The following is a 20,330-nucleotide window of genomic DNA, read 5'->3' as shown; positions in this document are numbered from 1 at the left end:
AGAGCTCCACTTTAATAGAACTTTTTGTCTTCCTTTGTGACAATCATTTTTGAATCTTATCTAACAGTCATTGTGTTGTATAATGTATCTCTCAGGCCATAATTAGAAGTTAAAGACTTATGTATGTTTCAAAATGTGTGGGAAGATCTTATCTAATAAATGTTTCCGTCAAATAATCTCTTTCTCTCTCTCTCTCTCAACTAATTCATCCAAACACATATATTGATTATTGTAACACATAGAACTTCACTGATGGCATTATCAAAGGCCTTGCAAGGTAAACGTTGCCAATGGCTTTGCGTGGACGATATTGCTAGGAGCCTTGCAAGGATGACGTTATTAGGGGCTTAGCAAAGATAGTTTCTTCTTTGAAATCACGCAAATAAAAACTGTAACGGATTAATTGGAAATTGGCATAGATTTAATACCAACTGAGATACAAATGTTAACATTTGAAACATGGATATAAATTTGAATTTTCTGCAACTTTGATTTCTCCACTTTCTATGCTAGATTTTTCAACTGGATGACGCAGAATGAATTTTCACTCAGACGTATCGAACACTACTTTACTCCGTAGGACGAAGCGCTGACTGTAGTGAGTCACCATGTCGGCAGCACATTGGAAACCTCATATATATATATATATATATATATATATATATATATATATATATATATATATATATATATATATATATATATATATATATATATATATTCGTGCACGTGTCAACTAGTTAAGATAATTGTATATTATTGATTCGTGCATGACTCTTTACTAAGCTCATTTCCAAAACAGGATCAGATTTATATCTGCCTAACATCGACACTTGCATAGTTATTAGCCCTCATGCAAATTCAAAATCACTCCACATTTTTCGAGCAGAAATCTTAGCATATAACAGCTATTATGGTAATTTAAAAACATATCCCATCACGCCAGTCAGATCGGAAAGTACTATACCTCCATCATACAGGTAGATTCAAGAATATGAAATGAACCGGCATATAGAAAGTTGTATTAGCATACGTTTCTAATAAAGTATGATTCGACCTTGCGGATAGACACCACAGAGACTGTGGTGGCTCGGCCAACCTGTCACTTTATCATAGCATATGCGTTGAGGTAGATATTACTTTGGAAAAAAATAAACGAGCTGCTTTTTTATATGTATTTACACATCAGTACACATTGAATAAAGACCTGTTCATATATTCATCATGAAACCTGTGATCTTGTATCACATATTTTTGAGATGGAAAGTATGCATAGAACACTATAGTGGCAATCATTATGTATTATCTACAATAGGACATCTGGTGAGATTTCTCTTAAAATCTAAAATTTACTATAATTGACTGTACAGTACTTATATCAGTGTAAGTGCTATCACTGTCAACTACATGGTGACTCCGAAACGACTCAGGGTAGTAATGATACGGAAAAATGGAAACCAGTTCATGTAAGAAAGAACATAAAATAGTGTTTATGGGTTGGCTGGTCAGGATTGATTGATAATTAAAGTAAACGTTTAGTGAAAAGAATCTTAGTTGTAACGGAAAATAATAGGGGCAATGTTTTATTCAAGGAGTTTCTATCCTTTAAAGATCTGAGTTTGTAAAACTCGTTACAGAAATTAGTAACTGACTCTTTGATGCGGAATTGAAAATACATCCTTCAAAAACATGCAGATTGAGAAATTGACGCGGCTCATATGGTTTTCTCTACAGAGAAGCCTCCATCAGGGATATGTGATAAATATAGGTTTGATCACGAGCATTGAAAAGTTTAAAGTTATTGCAGTTTTAATATCCAGATATTTCCATACGTTTACTATCGGACCTCAGTTAGTACCTGAGTCAGGGAAGAAGGTTCACATTATATATCATAGAGTCAGTCTTATGAGACAGCCGGTGTATGTTGTAATTATTCGAATATCGCGGTGTAATGATCCGTTGAATCTTCTGCCGGTACTTCGTTTTCGGAATGGATTGCGTCATGTTTACTGTTTTCTGGTTGGTGAATATTATACACGTGTGCGTCCGACTGTTCTAGACTTATAGGGAATTCCAAGTTGTCGTGGACGTATTTGGACGAACTCTTCGAATAATTGTTCTGTTTCCTCCTGAAATGGTATTCTGCATTATCAAATGTGTAACTTTGGAGAATACGTTTTTAGAAGTTTCTTTGGTCTTACTAAACAAGGGCATATAATGGTTATGTGTGTATTGGAATGAATTGCCCACTGATAATGGTTATGTGTGTATTGGAATGAATTGCCCACTGATAATGGTTATGTGTGTATTGAAATGAATTGCCCACTGATAATGGTTATGTGTGTATTGGAATGAATTGCCCACTGAACTTAGACACAAAGACACAGTGATCACATTCAAGAGGGCTCTCAAAACTCACTTATTTCGACTGCAAGAACAAACTTAAAGACCTAATAATGTCTCCTACCTTAAATATTCTCAGCATGTTTTTTTAATGTTTTCTCATTTCATGGTGTTTGTTTTTGTAATCATATCATTATATGTTTTTTATCTTATAGGTGTTATCTAATGTTGTAAAGCACTTAGAGCTTCTAAAGATTAGGTGCTATACAAAGTCCTCATTATTATTATTATTATTATCATTATTATTATTCATGAGTTCATGTAACGATTTATGTTTACTTCAAGTTTGGTCCTTTTGTTGTTATGGATAAAGAATGGTTCATTAAAATCCCTTTAGCAAACTTTGTTATCATTTCTGAATGTAATGTTGTGGAATAGATATCGAAAACGAAACTGTGTGTGTGTGTGTGTGTGTGTGCGTTTGTTGAGTATTTAAAGGTACAGTTTTATATAGGCAATGATTTAAGACCCCATTAAATCTATTTACTCAAATATTTAACCTCTTTATGCATGCTGCCGGAAAAGTACGAAATGTTTTTGTCACTTCAGAGTCCATGTGTTTGTGTGTGCGTGTCTATCTATCTATCTATCTCTGTGACTCTCTCTCTCTCTCTCTCTCTCTCTCTCTCTCTATATATATATATATATATATATATATATATATATATATATATATATATATATATATATATATATATGTGCGTGTGTGTGTGCACTTATTTCCTATTCGCGAAAAGTCTTACCTCCTGTAACAGACAACTATCACTGCTCCTACAAATATACCAATTAAAATTCCAATAACCAAACCGATAGATGCAGGCTTTATGTAATCTGAAATTAAAGTAAGAGCTTTTCAAATTATCGTGTTCAAGGCATAGTCATTTCATTTCATTCCTTCATGTAGCTAGTTTTAGTTTTAGAAGAAATTGAGAATTTAGACAAGAAAAAGCCAATAATCTAGTTTAAAATTGACATAATGTATTTTAATTAAAACTTGCTTTTTGTTCCCGCTGAAGAGTGTTGTCTAGGAAGCCCACATAGAGACCTAGATGTAAGAAAAGATGACATTCACGCATTGCTCGTTGCATCCTTTAAAAACCTAATTACATTAGTTAATGTTAGGTTTTAATGTTCATTAAAAACAATACATGTGAATTGAACGAATAAGTTACATAGTGTCTATTCGACTTAAAGGGATGAAGTTGTGTCTATCACAATAATTACCCGAGATAAAACCTTGCTAAAAACCTGTAAATGCGTTTCCTAAATAACCCTAGAATTTCGAACATATGTCCTAATGATTAAAGTTCTGATTAAATTTTAGTGATACTTTAAAATAAATGAAGCCATGGAAGTGTTGTTGTGGCCTGTGTCTTAGTGATGTGCCGACAATCTTTTATTGAATTCCAATAATACAATTCAAGAAGATATCCTTGTTTTAATTTCACTATGAATGCTAATTTTAAGCACTTTGTATTTTCAGAGAAGAATCGCCTGAATGAAATAATTTGAATAAATAAATTCCAGCCCAAATGAAATACTGAACACAACACTAATGCAACTGATTCTGCTCTGATCTTCAAGCACGAATGAGCAATATCTAGAATATATACGATTGTATATTCCTCTATCTGACCTCAGGTCACAATAATATTTTCTAAACTAAGTCTATTATCTAATGAGAAATTTCATTCTGGTAGGTTCTAAATATTTACAAGATAAAATTTGGGTTATACTGAGAAGGTCGGTTACCAAAAGTATAATAAAGAACATGAAAAACCTAATGTCCATATCCCAGACCAAGATAAATATGTTTACTAACATTAATAATATCCTAATATTAAACCCATACTCATAGAAAAAAATAGTATTTGTGAATTAGCTGTTTACAAAATTAAAACAAAATTCAATGATTCAGGTCAGGTAGAAAACGAACTTGATTTTAGACAAGGTCAAGTTCAAAAGAGCATAATTATCTATAGCATAATATGTATATATAGGTAACTCATTATTGATGGAGTGAAATAACGTCACATCCCTGTCCTGTGTGTCCGCTACAAAATATAGTTTTGTGCCTTTTGCGGCTATTTACTATCCTCTTAGCAAATTGATTTTTGCGGCTATTTACTATCCTCTTAGCAAATTGATAAGTTGATTATTTTCCTTTTTGAAAATGAAAGATGGTTTAAATTACGAAAATAGAGCAGTACAAATACATCATAGCTAGCTCCGTCAACACTGACATCGCATCCATTCACTTAGCGGCGAGTGTATTGGAAAGAGCATGGAATAAAAATTTAGTGAAATGACGAACCAACAAGATTCAATTCAAACATTATTATTGATCGCATGTTTAGTTTCCTATAATTAACGCTGCTACTGGCCATAAACATTTTTTATATCCCACAAATCTCTCACAAATCTCTCCCTTACTCCTTTGATTAATTTTTATCATCGTTCTAACGTAGAGAAACATCATCACATGACAAAGGCAAAATATCATTTCGCTCGTTTGTTAGGATTGAGAGAGAGAGAGAGAGAGAGAGAGAGAGAGATGACCAACGTTTTAAGTTTTAGTACCTTATTGTTCCTTTATACTGGTTTAATGAAAAATGAAAAGTAACAAACACGCATTAAACAGATTACTGTATGCGTGTGCCTACTAAACAAGAAATACCGTATAGTCTGGACAGGCTATTTTTATCATTGGTTTTGTGAAAAATGTAGACAAATCCTTTGGAAAGTGTTCACATACCGTTACGAAGACCCTGGTATTTGTAGGTTACTTGGTGTAAGTTCAGTTTCAGTGGTTTCATGAACTCCATATTCTTTTTCTCTCTCTTCACAAACGATTGCGTATTTTGTCCCTTATGCATGGGGGTGGGTGGGCTAGACGGGGGAATGAAAGGGTAATTAAATTGTATACTATGTTCACTTCATTTAGGAAACGAGGAGTATTCATATTTATTCTCGTTATTGTCATACATCCATAATTGAAAAACAGGAAACTTGTCATTTCATCAACATAATCGATACCCTACTGTTGAAACAATATTTATATATGCCATGGGCAGATCACAATTGGGATTTAGCAACAATATTAGCATATCGAATTGCTTTATCTTTATGCCAATACTTTAAAAGCCATGTTATATATATATATATATATATATATATATATATATATATATATATATATATATATATATATATATATATATATATATATATATATATATATATATATATATATATATATATATATATATATATATATATATATATATATATATATATATATATATATATATATATATGTATATATATATATATATATATATATATATATATATATATATATATATATATATATATATATATATATATATATATATATATATAAGAAAATGTACCTGTGCTTGTATCATTCGTCGTGCTTGAAGTATGTGCAACATTCTCCGTCGTGGTAAGGGGATGAAATCCGGGTCTTCTGCTAGTCGACATTGTGAATTGTACCGGTCGTCTGGAAATGCTGGTGCCGTAATGGATTTAATAGATAGTTATTCTAAAATAAAAATAAATAAATACTGCTGCTGATATTACTACTGACTATAATGATGATAGTGACGGGACCAAACTACTGACCAAAATAATGATTGTTTATATCACTCTGAAAACTGAGTCAGTTCATAACAACTGGAATTATATATAATTATATATGTATCCCTATGTGGCATCGAAATGTATGTCTACGGCCACTGATATGATTATTATGCGGCATAGAAATGTATGTCTACGGCCACTGATATGATTATTATGTGACATCGAAATGTATGTCTACGGTCACTGATATGATTATTATGTGACTCCAGTTATCTAAATATTACTACTTTCCTTATCTATCTATCTATCTATCTATATATATATATATATATATATATATATATATATATATATATATATATATATATATATAGAGAGAGAGAGAGAGAGAGAGAGAGAGAGAGAGAGAGAGAGAGAGAATATGCGTAATGTTTTGACAACTTATTCACAAACGTGGCCCATATGCAAAAGCTTAGACTAAAACTGACACCGGACTTTATACGCCATTTTGTAAATATATAAGACCACATGACGAACAATTTTGGGATCTTATATATACATGTATATAAATATGTCGAGTATAGTTTAGTCACAAATGCTCACTGTACCATCTGTAAAAACAATGTAAACGTTGTTAATAGAACTTTTCCTTTTGAACATAAAGGGCTGCTAGTTAACTTACCTTAAAATTGAGAGAGCTCTCGTGTCAGAAGTTATGATCTAATCAAGGTCACTTACTTTCCCTGGTTACGTGTTGAATCATGGATCGCTTAAAATGCATTTATGATCAACAAGAAGAAAGGAAGGAAGGAAATTAAAACTATTTTATATTGAATATTTCAGTTACTCATTCGTGTTGCATTTGTTTTCATTGTATATTTTAGTTACGCATTCGTGTTGTATTTGTTTTCATTGTATAATTTAGTACAAATTCATCGCCCATGTCGCACACAAGAATTTCATATACTTCCACATTGCACATGCCTTTCAGCATGATGGTGGTAGCAGAAAGTATAGAGAATATACCTATGGAAACTTGAAATAATGCGTTATAATGAAGGTACTATGTCGAAAATGTTTCCTAAGCTGAGGTCAGAACGACACAGGATGGATCTAGTCCGGAAATACGTTGATTGCTAATTATTAGAGATAACCGATAGTGGCGGTAATAGGCACCGTCTTCTGACAAATGATGATATATCCAGATTCTGCTTTTCAGAAAGGGATATATTAGACTACATGCATGACTTTGCTGAAAATAGGAATGATATTTTACTAACAACGCTGTTTTAGAAACAGGACTTTCTGCTGGTGTAAAGGAAATATGTTAGTTCTGTAACGTTGTCTCACAGGGTATTTATTATTAATATCGTACGAGGACGTACACTTTAAATTTTGTAAATAAATCAATATAGAGCTCCGAGACCCCAGTCAGCAATGCCGACGGTCTATTTGGATAATTTACAAAAATAAAATGTGAGGAAGAACAATTTAATAACAGATCTAAGTGTTCAAACAACACAAGTAAATTTCCACAATTTCTCCACTCGGTCGACCTATTTAATCTGCCAATTTCATCATCTGATACACAACGTGAGAGTGTTTCAACCTGTCCCTGCTACTTTAATCATTTGTATTATTCCTTTTCCTTGGCTGGTATTCCAGCACCCCTTCCGTCCCTCGACCACGTCCCTCACCCTTCCACTTCCTCCGCTTTCGTTCTCCGGTCTGCCTTCAAACATAAGCCTCCGTTATTTTATCCGGTCTCCTGACCTCTATAACCATCTCCCTATTTCGTCAGCTTCGGGTGGCACTCGATCCAATCCGAACAACTCCAAACAACACCGAAACGTTCTCTGTAGATAATAAGGGACGTATAGTCTAGTTTTCCTTTCGACCGACCCAATCTCACACCCTCACACAACCTTTCATCATCATACTGGCGATTGAAATCGGGTCCTACCAAATACTGCTAAGCCTGTCAAAACCCGACAAAGCCACACAAAGCCACACAAAGCCCGACAAAACCACACAAAGCCATGCAAAGTCAAATAAAAAATGTGTATTTATATTGCTAATTATATTAATGAATAAATTAACCAAGCCGAAAGACTAGTTTTCAACATATTTATGCAGAATTAAATGACCGAAAATTGGGCGACAAAGTACAAATTCGAAATTGAATAATGACAATGTAATAACAAAGTAATAACAAAGTAATAACAAAGTCTAACAAAATCAAATGTAAACTGTTCATTACTTTATAAAGTGTTCATTAATTTCTTGTAGAAAGAAAATTCAATTTTTTCAATATATCCTAATCACACAAAGCCAGACATATACATACAAAGTCCAACAAATCCTCACAAAGCCTAACAATCATATTGGACAAGTATATATATATATATATATATATATATATATATATATATATATATATATATATATATATATATATATATATATATATATATATATATATATATATATATATATATATATAATGAGGACTTTGTAGAGCGCATAATCTTTAGAAGCTCTAAGCGCTTTACAACATTAGACAACACCTATAACATAAAAAACATATATAATGATATTATTACAGAAAACAAACACCATCAAAATAAGAAAACATAAAAATATGCTGTAAATATTTAAGGTAGGGAACATTATTAGGTCTTTAAGTTTGTTCTTGCAGTCGAAATAAGTGAGTTTTAAGAGCACTCTTGAATGGGATCACTATGTCTTTTTGTCTAAGTTCAGTGGGCAATTCATTCCACGTTTCTGGGCCCTGGTATGAAAACGAACGTTGTCCATATGACTTCGTTTTCGTAGTGGGAATAATGAGTATACGATTGTCAGAAGAGGAGCGTAAGTATCTTGCTGATGTGTACACATGGGTGAGGTCGGATAGGTATGTTGTACTGGAGTCCGTCATTGAAATGTAGCAAAGAGAAAAAAATTTGTGTTTGCTTCTGGATCGAATGGATAGCTAGTGTAGGGTACAGAGCAGCGGAGAGGTGTGCTCTGACCGTGGTAGTCAAAGTATGATCCGAGCGGCTGTGTTTTGAACTTTTTGAAGTAGATATTGAGATGAACCAGACATAATTGAGTTACAGTATTCCAGTCTTGAAAGTACTAATGAACATACAAGTGTTTTAGTGGCTTCAACTGAAACACATTTGCGAATGGAGCTGATGCGTATCAGCTCAAGATATGCAGCCTTGCATATGTTCATGATATGTTGGTGCAACGTGAGAGTACTGTCCAGAGTGACACCTAGGTTTCGTACTGACTGTGTGAATTCAATGTTGGTGTTACTGATATTTATTGTTTGGGGTAAAGGATGTGAATGAGGAAGACTTTGTGTTGTAATCAGAATGGCCTCAGTTTTATCATCATTCATCTGCAGCTTGTTACATGTCATCCATGATTTCACATCAGAAATGCACCTCTCTACACCTTGGATGGTAGCATCAACTTCATTTGGGTGGCTAGATTTGTATTTTTGGGTGTCGTCAGCGTACAATTGGTGAGACACTGGATGATGACCTATGACACTTGAGAGCGGCTGAGTGTATAGAATGAACAGAACAGGTCCAACAACAGACCACTGTGGAACACCACAACATAGATTAACTGGGCTGGAGTGTATTCCATTTGCAGACACAATTTGTGTCCTGTTGACCAAGTAGGACTTGAACCACAGTAAGGCTGTATCATGAATGCCAAATACATGCTGGAGACGGTGAAGTAATATATCATGGTCTACTGTGTCAAATGCTGCAGACAAATCAAGGAGGGTGAGGACTGTAATCTTTCCGCTATCCAAAGCAGAGAGAATGTCATTAACTACTTTTAGAAGAGTAGTTTCAGTACTGTGGCAAGGACGATATGCAGATTGTACATTGCTAAAAAGACTGTTTGAATTCAGATGAGATACAAGTTGGGATAGAACAACCTTTTCTAAGATTTTATTATATGAATGAGAGATTAGAAACTGGGCGGTAGTTCTTTAAATCGTTATGGTCGAGTGTTGGTTTCTTCAGCAGAAGCTTTACAATGGCAGTTTTGAAAAATGGTGGGAATTCCCCGGATGAGAGAGAGGTATAAATAACATCAGTTAGTGAAGGTAATACTGGATCTAAGCACTCTAGCAGCAGTAATGTTGGAATTGGATCAAGTTCACATGACTTTGGTGCACTCTTCATCAGGATTGTACGTACAAAATCTATAGAGACAGGTTCAAATAATGCTAATGGTTGCCGCTCAAATTCTGTATCCCAACTGTATGGTGACGACGAGTCAATTGAAATTGTGGTGTCAAGCTCATCTCTAATGGTTTGTACTTTGTCACGGAAGAAATTTGCAAACAGGTCCGGAAGGTCGACTAGAGAGAAGGTAGTTGGAGGTGGTGTTCATTTGTTCCTTGACATTAGCTTGTTAGTAATCTCGAAGAGCTCTTTGCAGCTGAAACTTTCCATGATCTTAGTAGTGTAGTGGGTTGATTTTGCTGCATGGACTATGTTTATGACGTTCTTCTTAGCGGCTTCATAGATTTGCTTATGAATAGTGAGTCTGGTGGAAAGAACTTTTCTTGTTTCGCTTCAGTTTACATTTAAGTAATGATGAATGTAGTCCCAGTTCGTTTAGTCTAGATCACAATGTAGTGTGGAGAGCCAAAGAGTGGTCATTTAAAGCAATTAATGAGGGTCCATCATAGCATAAACGGGCCGACTGGCGAGTATCACGTGATGGCGTCTTGTTCAACAACAAAAGAAGTTGTAGCTGTGGAGCAAGACAGCTGAAAAAGTCTAATTGTTCTCGTTTCCAAAACAAGGAGATGAAAAACACATATGAACTGAACAGCCAATGCATGATGAACACATTAACGTAGACGAAGACAGGCAACAAGCATATATATCATGAAAAACGGCAAAAAAACCCCAGAAAAGTGCTTCAAGCCGGTTAAGCGATAGCGGCCATCTTGTAAAATCAATATATCTTTCATGTTTAAGTAAACGTGTCTTATATTTATGTACCGTATAAGCCGATCCCCAAACTGATCTGGTATAAACACAAAAAAGTGCATGAACCGCGTAGAAGCCGACCCACAGCTCCGAGACATTTCAAGATGCACGAGGTAAGTTGTAAATGCATTTATTTAGGCAAATTTATATTTAAAAGAAATACATGTATACTTATCTCGCAGTTGGCGTGCATGATTATTAAAAAAATGGTATAACTTGTTTGAAAAGTAATTTATTTAATTTTCTGTTTTCTTATTGTTTCTGCCTAATTTAGATTTGTGTATAATTTGATGGAACGATGACAAGAATTTAGCAATCGCGAGTTGCTTTAACACCACCTTTCCCTTTTGACTCGATTGTATGATTATACATTATGGCATTGGACATTTTATATCAGTGCACCGGTAACTACGTTATTACTTTGCCTTGATACGGTAAATACCTAACTCATTAAAATGTAATCTCAGTATGACAACACAACGAACAACAATATGGTTCGATTCAACTTTCGCAATTAGTCTACTGAATGTATTTACATAATGGCGTCACGGCATGTACATTGAAGGTTTGATTACGCGCTGAATTAAGTACATCCATTGGAGTCGAATCATGGGCACCATTGCGCTAAACTTTAATGATATCTCCAAAATACAATAATGAAGTTTCAGAAATAATGCTTTGAAAATTATGCTAATACCGTAAAAGCCGAGTTGCAGTTTGCTTTGATGTAAGCGACCTTAAACCATACCTGTACATTTTCTCGGCGGGAGGAAAAAAAAAATCCAGATTTTGGGGGCGCTATACGCCTACATCCCAATTTCATATCTTCCGAATTTTGCAGAGAACTCCTAATTATTACATTATGTCTTCGATTTTCATTTCTTCTAAACAAGAAAAGTCATATATGTTCTGTTGTATCACCTGTGAATTACTGTTGTAACGAAATAATTACCTTACAAAAAAAATCGCTTCTTCACTATATAGAATGTTTAGTTTAAATATTATTCACGTAAATTAATGATTTTTTTACCTCTACAATACAAAATTAAAAAAATTAAACCAGAACAAAAAAAAAAAAAGACAAAAAAAAAAAAAGAAAGAAAAAACAACAACAATAAAACCGTCCACATGTAATTTCAATCCCAAGAATGACCACAACGACTGCTGTGACACCATATGCTATAGCGCCATTCCCAGGAAAGAAATTTACACGAGTGAACACCTGCCATTTTTATACCGTTATAACGTAATGTTAATTACCATCCTTAAATTGAAAGAAGGAATGAAAATAAATACCACACAGCAAACGTGTCCTCAAAAAACTAATTCAGAAGACATGTTTTATAGTAAACAATACCAAATGCATTACGAGGTGACAATAAGGGAATAAGGTCGGGTATACGAGGGGAAAATACCACGAGACTGCCTCTTTAGGTACCTTTAGTTAAACGAAATTGGGAATCCTTTATTTGTCAATCAATTGCGTGATTCACCGTAAATGAAATGGCTGTTAAGGACTAGCTGAAATGTTATCTGGAAGAATGCAATTCGGTCGAAACAATGAATAAAGCAAAATCTGCATCTAATATGTTTGGGAATAAATAAGGATTTAAGTGACGCTATGCACGCTTTGCACTGTGTAAGTACTATACATTATAGTTCAGCATGGTCTCCAGGGTAAACTCAACCGGCCCGCGAATTATGAAGTCTGTATTTACCTTTATTTAATTTTGTGTTGGAGAAATCAGAAAATATGCACATACAAAATAATAACAAATTCATAGTACTTTATAACAGTTTAATAATTGTCGAGTCACCGAAAGCTATTTTTTTGACATGCCTATGTCTTAGGAGACGGAAAAAATTATTGTTTTGTGTCCAAAGATTTACAGCTGTTACAGTAGTCAACAAAAAGACCTAAAAACTGTCAAATTTAGACATTAGCCAGCGGATAAGCCGACACCCCTCCCCCCTTTCTTCCAGGCCGTTATATTTTCCTATATTATTCTGATTATACGCGAGTATATACGGTAATCATGTGAATACAAATAGAAACTCAAAAAAGGAAACAATTCAGAACTACATTTATTAGCGGACATATTCAGCAGGGATGTGAGGAGTTCATTCACTCGTCCAATACACAGTTGCACGTAGTCAATCTAAATTCTCTTCAAAGGGTAAATTTGTGTATTTGTATGTGATATAAATGAAATAGATCTATAGGATACACACTGTAGCAATGGCATATAACTCGTTGTGTAAACTTTACATACATATCTATAAGCATCTAAATATATTGTTGTTCAGATACACAACATCGATGTTTGACAGTTTCATTATCAACTTTTTCATTTTCGCTTCAAGGTGATATTACGTAATTAATGTAAATGAAACTTTTAACAGAATTTTTTTCTTACCATCATTACTTTAGTAAGTAAAAATGAAGGTCTCACACCTGCTCTACATCAGGTTGAAGGTCTCACACCTGCTCTACATCAGGTTGAAGAAGGTGAAATAATGTAAGGTACATATTTGTCATGTATACCATAATATGTGTTTTAAATAACGAAATTTTCAAGCTTGTTTCTTCAGATGTTTGCCCTGGTTGCATCTATGATATTACAAAGTATATAATAGTAAAGATTGTTATTACATCTGTTATTTCAGACCAAGCCACCGTCTTTGACATAGAGATATTTAACCCAAAACATTAATTCCTTGTTGTATTGAGAACGTAACTGTTGAACAACTGCGGTGGCTAGAAGCAGTTGTCTCCCATGATATTTTCACAACTTAAGTAAAATTTCTGATTCATGCTTGTTTGCCTACTTGTTCTACTGAGTACATTATATTTTAATTGAAAGAAACAATCAAGAGTTCCAAAGGTCATGATCTTTAAATGATAGAATTCAAATTGAATTTTCCCCTGAGTACATTATATGTTAATAGAACTAATCAGTCAACAGTTACAATTGTCAATATTCTTCAGTCATAAAGTTCAAATTGAATCATCATTTCTCAGATGAGACAAACCTAAAGTGTTGGACATTTTGTTTCTTCCATTTTTGAAGGTCAAGGTTTTCTACCCTACCCTAGTTGTTTTCTTTTTTTTTTCCCCACGAGTTCTAACATAGCTTTTTTAATATCTTTTCTCATACCAGAACTTTTCAGCCGTTTTCTTGCTTGTACAAATCAAATGTTTAGCTTGTGCCTGAGAATGTACAATTGATGTCTTTACTTTCATTTTCTTTATATCTTCTCAAATGCTGGACATTAGTTACATCACGACCACGTATATTCATTTGGAGTGGCTTGTTTTTGCTACACTGTAACTTTCTCCGTGTTCTGAAAAGGAGATTTCCACAGATCTTCTTGACCTTACTTCCATTTTTCCACTATATTGATCTCACTGACCAATTTTCGAACTTCTTCTACGATCCTGATATAAGGTCCCTGCTCGCTTAGAAGTATACTGGACATTTGCCATGCGCATGCCCAAACGTATTTGTAAAATTATATTAAAGCGACATTTTGTTACGAAGTTTAGTAACTTACTTAATAACAAAGTTCATTAGGTCAAATTCACTTTCTGAAGGATACTAATAAACAGGCGTAATGTAAACTTGAGCATACAAAGTAAGTATCTGTCAAGTGTACAATAAATCACACGAAACGGGTTTGATGGGTACATTATTGGTAAATGTTTATATATAACTTTTATTGCTCATGATATATGGCAGTTAAATGTCGTCTACATTTAATCTCAAGGCAGCTGCACTAAATGAACTATGCAGAGAAACTAAAAAACAAACAAGAAATAACACCAACTCGTATAACCCTATCCCTCATACGCGTAGTAAACACACTCAAATGATTTTTCTTTTTTACACTTAGCCCTCATTTTATTCTTCATTCAGGCACATACTCAGGGAAGGAACAGGTGCGAAGATTAGACATTTGTTTTCTCTGCTAAGTTCATTGTTTGGAATAAAAGTTTACCAAAAAGAAGGCCATTCTTGCAACGTTTGAGGACAATTCCTTTTCTAAGTTCCCTGTGAGAATTTGTAATATATGTGGATGTCCTATAATCTTAGTTGGATTTGTTTGAAAAGGGCTAGTCCAAGCTGAATCGATTTGTTAGCAGAGGGCTAGTCCAAGCTGAATCGATTTGTTAGCAGAGGGCTAGTTCAAGTTGAATCGATTTGATAGCAGAGGGCTAGTCCAAGTTGAATCGATTTGTTAGCAGAGGGCTAGTTCAAGCTGAATCGATTTGCTAGCAGAGGGCCAGTCCAAACTGAATCGATTTGTTAGCAGAGGGCTAGTCCAAGCTGAATCGATTTGTTAGCAGAGGACCAGTCCAAGCTGAATCGATTTGTTAGCAGAGGGCTAGTCCAAGCTGTATCGATTTGTTAGCAGAGGGCTAGTCTAAGTTGAATCGATCTGTTAGCAGAGGGCTAGTCCAAGTTGAATCGATTTCTTAGAAGAGGGCTAGTCCAAGTTGAATCGATTTGTTACCAGAGGGCTAGTCCAAGCAGAATCGATTTGTTAGCAGAGGGCTAGTCCAAGTTGAATCGATTTGTTAGCAGAGGGCTAGTCCAAACTGAATCGATTTGCTAGCAGAGGGCTAGTCCAAACTGAATCGATTTGTTAGCAGAGGGCTAGTCGAAGCTGTATCGATTTGTTAGCAGAGGGCTAGTCTGATTTCAATCGATTTGTTTGCAGAGGGCGTGTCCAATTTGAATCGATTTGTTAGCAGAGGGCTAGTCCAAACTGAATCGATTTGTTAGCAGAGGGCTAGTCTAAACTGAATCGATTTGTTAGCAGAGGGCTAGTCCAAGTTGAATCGATTTGATAGCAGAGGGCTAGTCCAAGTTGAATCGATTTGTTAGCAGAGGGCTAGTTCAAGCTGAATCGATTTGCTAGCAGAGGGTTAGTCCAAACTGAATCGATTTTTTAGCAGAGGGCTAGTCCAAGGTGAATCGATTTGTTAGCAGAGGACTAGTCCAAGCTGAATCGATTTTTTAGCAGAGGGCTAGTCCAAGGTGAATCGATTTGTTAGCAGAGGACTAGTCCAAGCTGAATCGATTTGTTAGCAGAGGGCTAGTCCAAGTTGAATCGATTTGTTAGCAGAGGGCTAGTCCAAACTGAATCGATTTGTTAGCAGAGGGCTAGTCTAAACTGAATCGATTTGTTAGCAGAGGGCTAGTCCAAGTTGAATCGATTTGATAGCAGAGGGCTAGTCCAAGTTGAATCGATTTGTTAGCAGAGGGCTAGTTCAAGCTGAGTCGATTTGCTAGCAGTGGGCTAGTCCAAACTGAATCGATTTTTTAGCAGAGGGCTAGTCCAAGGTGAATCGATTTGTTAGCAGAGGACTAGTCCAAGCTGAATCGATTTGTTAGCAGAGGGCTAGTCCAAGTTGAATCGATTTGTTAGCAGATGGCTTGTCCAATTTGAATCGATTTGTTAACAGAAGGCTAGTCCAAATTGAATCGATTTGCTAGCAGAGGGCTAGTCCAAGTTGAATCGAATTGTTAGCAGAGGGTTAGTCTAAACTGAATCGATTTGTTAGCAGAGGGCTTGTCCAAGTTGAATCGATTTGTTAGCAGAGGGCTTGTCAAAGTTGAATCGATTTGTTAGCAGAGGGCTAGTCCAAGTTGAATCGATTTGTTAGCAGAGGGCTAGTACAAACTGAATCGATTTGTTAGCAGAGGGCTAGTCCAAACTGAATCGATTTGTTAGCAGAGGGCTACTCCAAATTGAATCGATTTGTCAGCAGAGGGCTAGTCCAAACTCAATCGATTTGTTAGCAGAGGCCTAGTCCAAGCTGATTCGATTTGTTAACAGAGGGCTAGTCCAAGCTGTATCTATTTGTTAGCAGAGAGCTAGTCCAAGTTGAATCGATTTGTTAGCTGAGGGCTTGTCCAAGTTGAATCGATTTGTTAGCAGAGGGCTAGTCCAAGCTGAATCGATTTCTTAGCAGAGGGCTTGTCCAATTTGAATTGATTTGTTAGCAGAGGGCTAGTTCAAGTTGAATTGATTTGTTAGCAGAGGGCTAGTCTAAACTGAATCGATTTGTTAGCAGAGGGCTAGTCTAAGTTGAATCGATTTGTTAGCAGAGGGCTTGTCGAAGTTGAATCGATTTGTTAGCAGAGGGCTAGTCCAAGTTGAATCGATTTGTTAGCAGAGGGCTAGTACAAGCTGAATCGATTTGTTAGCAGAGGGCTAGTCCAAATTGAATGGATTTGTCAGCAGAGGGCTACTCCAAATTGAATGGATTTGTCAGCAGAGGGCTATTCCAAACTCAATCGATTTGTTAGCAGAGGGCTAGTCCAAGCTGATTCGATTTGTTAACAGAGGGCTAGTCCAAGCTGTATCTATTTGTTAGCAGAGGGCTAGTCTAAACTGGATCGATTTGTTAGCAGAAGGCTAGTCCAAGCTGATTCGATTTGTTAGCAGAGGGCTACTCGAAGCTGTATCGATTTGTTAGCAAAGGGCAAGTCCAAGTTGAATCGATTTCTTAGCAGAAGGCTAGTCCAAGTTGAATCGATTTGTTAGCAGAGGGCTAGTCCAAACTGAATCGATTTGTTAGTACAGGTCTAGTCCAAGTTGAATCGATTTGTTAGCAGAGGGCTTGTCCAATTTGAATCGATTTGTTAACAGAAGGCTTGTCAAAACTGAATCGATTTGTTAGCAGAGGGCTAGTCCAAGTTGAATCGAATTGTTAGCAGAGGGCTAGTCCAAACTGAATCGATTTGTTAGCAGAGGGCTAGTCCAAGTTGAATCGATTTGTTAGCAGATGGCTTGTCCAGTTTGAATCGATTTGTTAACAGAAGGCTAGTCCAAACTGAATCGATTTGTTAGCAGAGGGCTAGTCGAAGCTGTATCGATTTGTTAGCAGAGGGCTAGTCCAAGCTGTATCGATTTGTTAGCAGAGGGCCAGTCTGATTTCAATCGATTTGTTAGCAGAGGGCGTGTCCAATTTGAATCGATTTGTTAGCAGAGGGCTAGTCCAAACTGAATCGATTTGTTAGCAGAGGGCTAGTTTAAACTGAATCGATTTGTTAGCAGAGGGCTAGTCCAAGTTGAATCGATTTGATAGCAGAGGGCTAGTCCAAGTTGAATCGATTTGTTAGCAGAGGGGTAGTTCAAGTTGAATCGATTTGCTAGCAGAGGGCTAGTCCAAACTGAATCGATTTTTTAGCAGAGGGCTAGTCCAAGCTGAATCGATTTGTTAGCAGAGGACTAGTCCAAGCTAAATCGATTTGTTAGCAGAGGGCTAGTCCAAGCTGTATCGATTTGTTAGCAGAGGGCTAGTCCAAGTTGAATCGATTTGTTAGCAGATGGGTTGTCCAATTTGAATCGATTTGTTAACAGAAGGCTAGTCCAAATTGAATCTATCTGTTAGCAGAGGGCTAGTCCAAGTTGAATCGAATTGTTAGCAGAGGGTTAGTCTAAACTGAATCGATTTGTTAGCAGAGGGCTTGTCCAAGTTGAATCGATTTGTTAGCAGAGGGCTTGTCAAAGTTGAATCGATTTGTTAGCAGAGGGCTAGTCCAAGTTGAATCGATTTGTTAGCAGAGGGCTAGTACAAACTTAATCGATTTGTTAGCAGAGGGCTGTCCAAACTGAATCGATTTGTTAGCAGAGGGCTACTCCAAATTGAATCGATTTGTCAGCAGACGGCTAGTCCAAACTCAATCGATTTGTTAGCAGAGGGCTAGTCCAAGCTGATTCGATTTGTTAACAGAGGGCTAGTCCAAGCTGTATCTATTTGTTAGCAGAGGACTAGTCCAAGCTGAATCGATTTGTTAGCAGAGGGCTAGTCCAAGCTGTATCGATTTGTTAGCAGAGGGCTAGTCCAAGTTGAATCAATTTGTTAGCAGATGGGTTGTCCAATTTGAATCGATTTGTTAACAGAAGGCTAGTCCAAATTGAATCTATTTGTTAGCAGAGGGCTAGTCCAAGTTGAATCGAATTGTTAGCAGAGGGTTAGTCTAAACTGAATCGATTTGTTAGCAGAGGGCTTGTCCAAGTTGAATCGATTTGTTAGCAGAGGGCTAGTCCAAGTTGAATCGATTTGTTAGCAGAGGGCTAGTACAAACTTAATCGATTTGTTAGCAGAGGGCTGTCCAAACTGAATCGATTTGTTAGCAGAGGGCTACTCCAAATTGAATCGATTTGTCAGCAGACGGCTAGTCCAAACTCAATCGATTTGTTAGCAGAGGGCTAGTCCAAGCTGATTCGATTTGTTAACAGAGGGCTAGTCCAAGCTGTATCTATTTGTTAGCAGAGAGCTAGTCCAAGTTGAATCGATTTGTTAGCTGAGGGCTTGTCCAAGTTGAATCGATTTGTTAGCAGAGGGCTAGTCCAAGCTGAATCGATTTCTTAGCAAAGGGCTTGTCCAATTTGAATTGATTTGTTAGCAGAGGGCTAGTTCAAGTTGAATTGATTTGTTAGCAGAGGGCTAGTCTAAACTGAATCGATTTGTTAGCAGAGGGCTTGTCCAAGTTGAATCGATTTGTTAGCAGAGGGCTTGTCGAAGTTGAATCGATTTGTTAGCAGGGGGCTAGTCCAAGTTGAATCGATTTGTTAGCAGAGGGCTAGTACAAGCTGAATCGATTTGTTAGCAGAGGGCTAGTCCAAACGGAATCAATTTGTTAGCAGAGGGCTACTCCAAATTGAATGGATTTGTCAGCAGAGGGCTAGTCCAAACTCAATCGATTTGTTAGCAGAGGGCTAGTCCAAGCTGATTCGATTTGTTAACAGAGGGCTAGTCCAAGCTGTATCTATTTGTTAGCAGAGGGCTAGTCTAAACTGGATCGATTTGTTAGCAGAAGGCTAGTCCAAGCTGATTCGATTTGTTAGCAGAGGGCTAGTCGAAGCTGTATCGATTTGTTAGCAAAGGGCAAGTCCAAGTTGAATCGATTTCTTAGCAGAGGGCTAGTCCAAGTTGAATCGATTTGTTAGCAGAGGGCTAGTCCAAACTGAATCGATTTGTTAGTACAGGGCTAGTCCAAGTTGAATCGATTTGTTAGCAGAGGGCTTGTCCAATTTGAATCGATTTGTTAACAGAGGGCTAGTCCAAACTGAATCGATTTGTTAGCAGAGGGCTAGTCCAAGTTGAATCGAATTGTTAGCAGAGGGCTAATCCAAACTGAATCGATTTGTTAGCAGAGGGCTAGTCCATGTTGAATCGATTTGTTAGCAGATGGCTTGTCCAATTTGAATCGATTTGTTAACAGAAGGCTAGTCCAAACTGAATCGATTTGTTAGCAGAGGGCTAGTCCAAGTTGA

General features: G+C 36.3%; 1 protein-coding gene across 1 annotated transcript; it reads right to left on the bottom strand.

Moving 5' to 3' along the window:
• Positions 1-1,567: 1,567 nt before the first annotated feature.
• Positions 1,568-5,942, bottom strand: LOC149776081 (uncharacterized). Its single transcript, XM_089942474.1, has 3 exons — positions 5,817-5,942; positions 3,147-3,234; positions 1,568-2,129 (listed from the first exon to the last, which is right to left on the bottom strand). The coding sequence occupies exons 1-3, from the start codon at positions 5,905-5,907 to the stop codon at positions 1,931-1,933; spliced, it is 378 nt and encodes a 125-aa protein (XP_089798600.1). The 5' UTR covers positions 5,908-5,942; the 3' UTR covers positions 1,568-1,930.
• Between the last annotated feature and the right edge of the window lie 14,388 nt (positions 5,943-20,330).

The sequence above is a fragment of the Sinohyriopsis cumingii genome, chromosome 18, assembly GCF_028554795.1.
Source record: "Sinohyriopsis cumingii isolate HCF-2022 chromosome 18, ASM2855479v2, whole genome shotgun sequence".
In the NCBI taxonomy this organism is placed as follows: domain Eukaryota; kingdom Metazoa; phylum Mollusca; class Bivalvia; order Unionida; family Unionidae; genus Sinohyriopsis; species Sinohyriopsis cumingii.
The sequence above is the reverse complement of the archived record's forward strand: the minus strand, read 5'-3'. Positions and strand labels throughout refer to the sequence as shown.